Source organism: Naegleria gruberi (genome assembly GCF_000004985.1).
Source record: "Naegleria gruberi genomic scaffold NAEGRscaffold_234, whole genome shotgun sequence".
NCBI lineage: Eukaryota > Heterolobosea > Eutetramitea > Acrasida > Naegleriidae > Naegleria > Naegleria gruberi.
Genome location: NW_003163113.1, coordinates 6,434 through 8,656, shown reverse-complemented (window position 1 = coordinate 8,656; position 2,223 = coordinate 6,434). Strand labels below are relative to the sequence as shown.

The 2,223-nt window shown below is 33.3% G+C and overlaps 2 protein-coding genes across 2 annotated transcripts; one reads left to right on the top strand and one right to left on the bottom strand.

Moving 5' to 3' along the window:
* Positions 1-381: 381 nt before the first annotated feature.
* Positions 382-1,143, top strand: NAEGRDRAFT_76635 (uncharacterized protein; the record flags this gene model as incomplete). The annotated part of the gene is made up of 1 exon (XM_002668409.1): positions 382-1,143. The coding sequence occupies one exon, from the start codon at positions 382-384 to the stop codon at positions 1,141-1,143; it is 762 nt and encodes a 253-aa protein (XP_002668455.1).
* A 188-nt stretch (positions 1,144-1,331) lies between these two features.
* On the bottom strand, positions 1,332-1,733 carry NAEGRDRAFT_76634 (uncharacterized protein; the record flags this gene model as incomplete). The annotated part of the gene is made up of 1 exon (XM_002668406.1): positions 1,332-1,733. The coding sequence occupies one exon, from the start codon at positions 1,731-1,733 to the stop codon at positions 1,332-1,334; it is 402 nt and encodes a 133-aa protein (XP_002668452.1).
* Positions 1,734-2,223: the final 490 nt, after the last annotated feature.

Here is a 2,223-nt window from a genome sequence, read left to right as displayed (position 1 = left end):
ACAGAACAAAGGTTTGGTTTTCTAACTGGTTCAACAAGACTGTTAGTCATTTATAAGAATACTATCAAAAACCCTTACTACTTACATTTCATCATCTTCTTCCACCAACAGTGGTTGCCAATTTTGCACTGCAGGGGCAACATATTCACTAGCTGGAGAAAACATTTTTTTTAAATTTAAAAATGTAGATTTGAGGCGGGAAATTTTGGGCGCCAAACATTAATTGGTCAAAATAAAAAAATATGGTCAACAATCTGGTGCTTGTATCATAACAAAGTTGTTCTTCATTGGTTGATATTTCCTATTCCCAAAAGATAGCATTCATAACAATTGGTGGTATACCAGGGCGGAGTTTGTTTCAGGAATTATTAATCAAAAAAAATGAAAGCCCCTGTCCTTGCTCTTTTCGTTCTGTTTTTGATGGTGGTAATAGTTTCTGCTCGGAGCGCAGAAGGAAGAAGTAACAAACTATCATCTTCTCTTCTTCGTGATCGTAATATTGGTTACAAGAGAGATTTGGAAAAATTTCAAAGGAGAATTGACAGACTCAAAGAACAACTCGAGTTCTTTGCTGAAAGTGACAGTGAAGGTCTATCCGAAAGAGATTTCTTACGTAAATTTTACTTGTCAACTGGAGGTCATTATTGGAGAAATAATACTGGTTGGAATACTATGGATACTGGTAAAGAGACAAACTTTTGCTCTTGGTATGGTGTCAAATGTATCGGAAATCAATACAATGTCTTGTCTTTGAATTTGGCAAGAAATAACTTGACAGGTGTCTTGCCAACTGGAATTGCTGATTCTTTACAAAGTGTCATGATTATTAATTTGGCATTCAATGCAATTGGAGGTCAAATTCCAAAAGAGTATGGTGAAATACCCTCACTAACTGGAATCCATTTAGGAAGCAATCATTTCGAAGGATTATTGCCTTCAGGTCTCTGCCGTGTATTGTCCTGTGACTGTTACAATAATCCTAAACTATTGTGCCCAGCCGATAATTGTAATAATAACCATTGTAACATGGCTGTATGTAATTGTGGAGGTCTAACTATGTGTAACTCTGATGCTGATTGCTATGGAAAGCTATGCAGTAGATGCGTTTCTAATGGAAGTCCTTTTTTCAAAATTTGTAAATAATGGTGGTCAACTTAAAAGTATTTCATTTTCAGTAAATGGGATTGTCACAAAGTTTGCATTTACCTTATTGTTTTTAAAATTGATAACCATTTTATCCGAAAAACACTGTCAGGTGCAAACCTTAATACCTCAAGTTACTTATTAAAACAATATTACAAAATGAACGATATAGAATTGAGATGAAAAGTTTAATTGTTATTCAACCCTCTTTGTGAAAAGTAGTGATGTTTTAAAATAGAACCAGCATCTGGTCGTCTTTCTGGATCCTTCTCCAACATGCTAAACACCAACTCCACCAACTCTAATGAATAGATCTGTAAACTAATCTTCTCCTTTAATATTTGTTTGACAGTTTCAGAATCCTTTAACATGTACATTTGATTGATGGAAGTTGTTGTATCATGAGATAGAATCTGGTATAGAGTAACTCCCAAACTGAATATATCAGTTTTATGATCACATGAAATTCCACACAACAATTCTGGTGAAATATACAATGGAGTTCCAGCTAATGAAAAACTGGTTGATTGTTTTGAGTTTTTTGCCAAACCAAAATCAGCAATGATAATGTCAATGGCTGAATCATTCATTTTCTGAATGAAAATATTGGAAGGTTTAATATCTCTGTGAATAACTCTGATTTAGTGTTAAATCCACATATTTTAATATGTTTCTAAACTTACCCAAAGTTGATGAAAATATAATCCAAGGCACTGCAAGATTGAAATAATATTTGAGCAATTAACAGTTCTGAACAAAATTTGGATCCAGTGATGAGTCTATTCAAATCACCCATCTCATAATAAGTCATATCAATACATAGAATTTGACCATTTCCAATAAAGAAATCATTCACTTTGAGAACATTTGGGTGATTCATCTTTAAAAGTTGAATTCCTTCTCTCATAGTCACGTTCAAATCTTCATGGTTATCAAATCTAACCACTTTGATTGCTTTGACTTCATTATTACATTTAGTGTCATTCACTTTAAACACACTTCCACCTTGTCCAATCTTTACCAAATTTGTATATCTATCCATTGGATCATTTTGAGATACTTTTGAAGATGAAGTATATT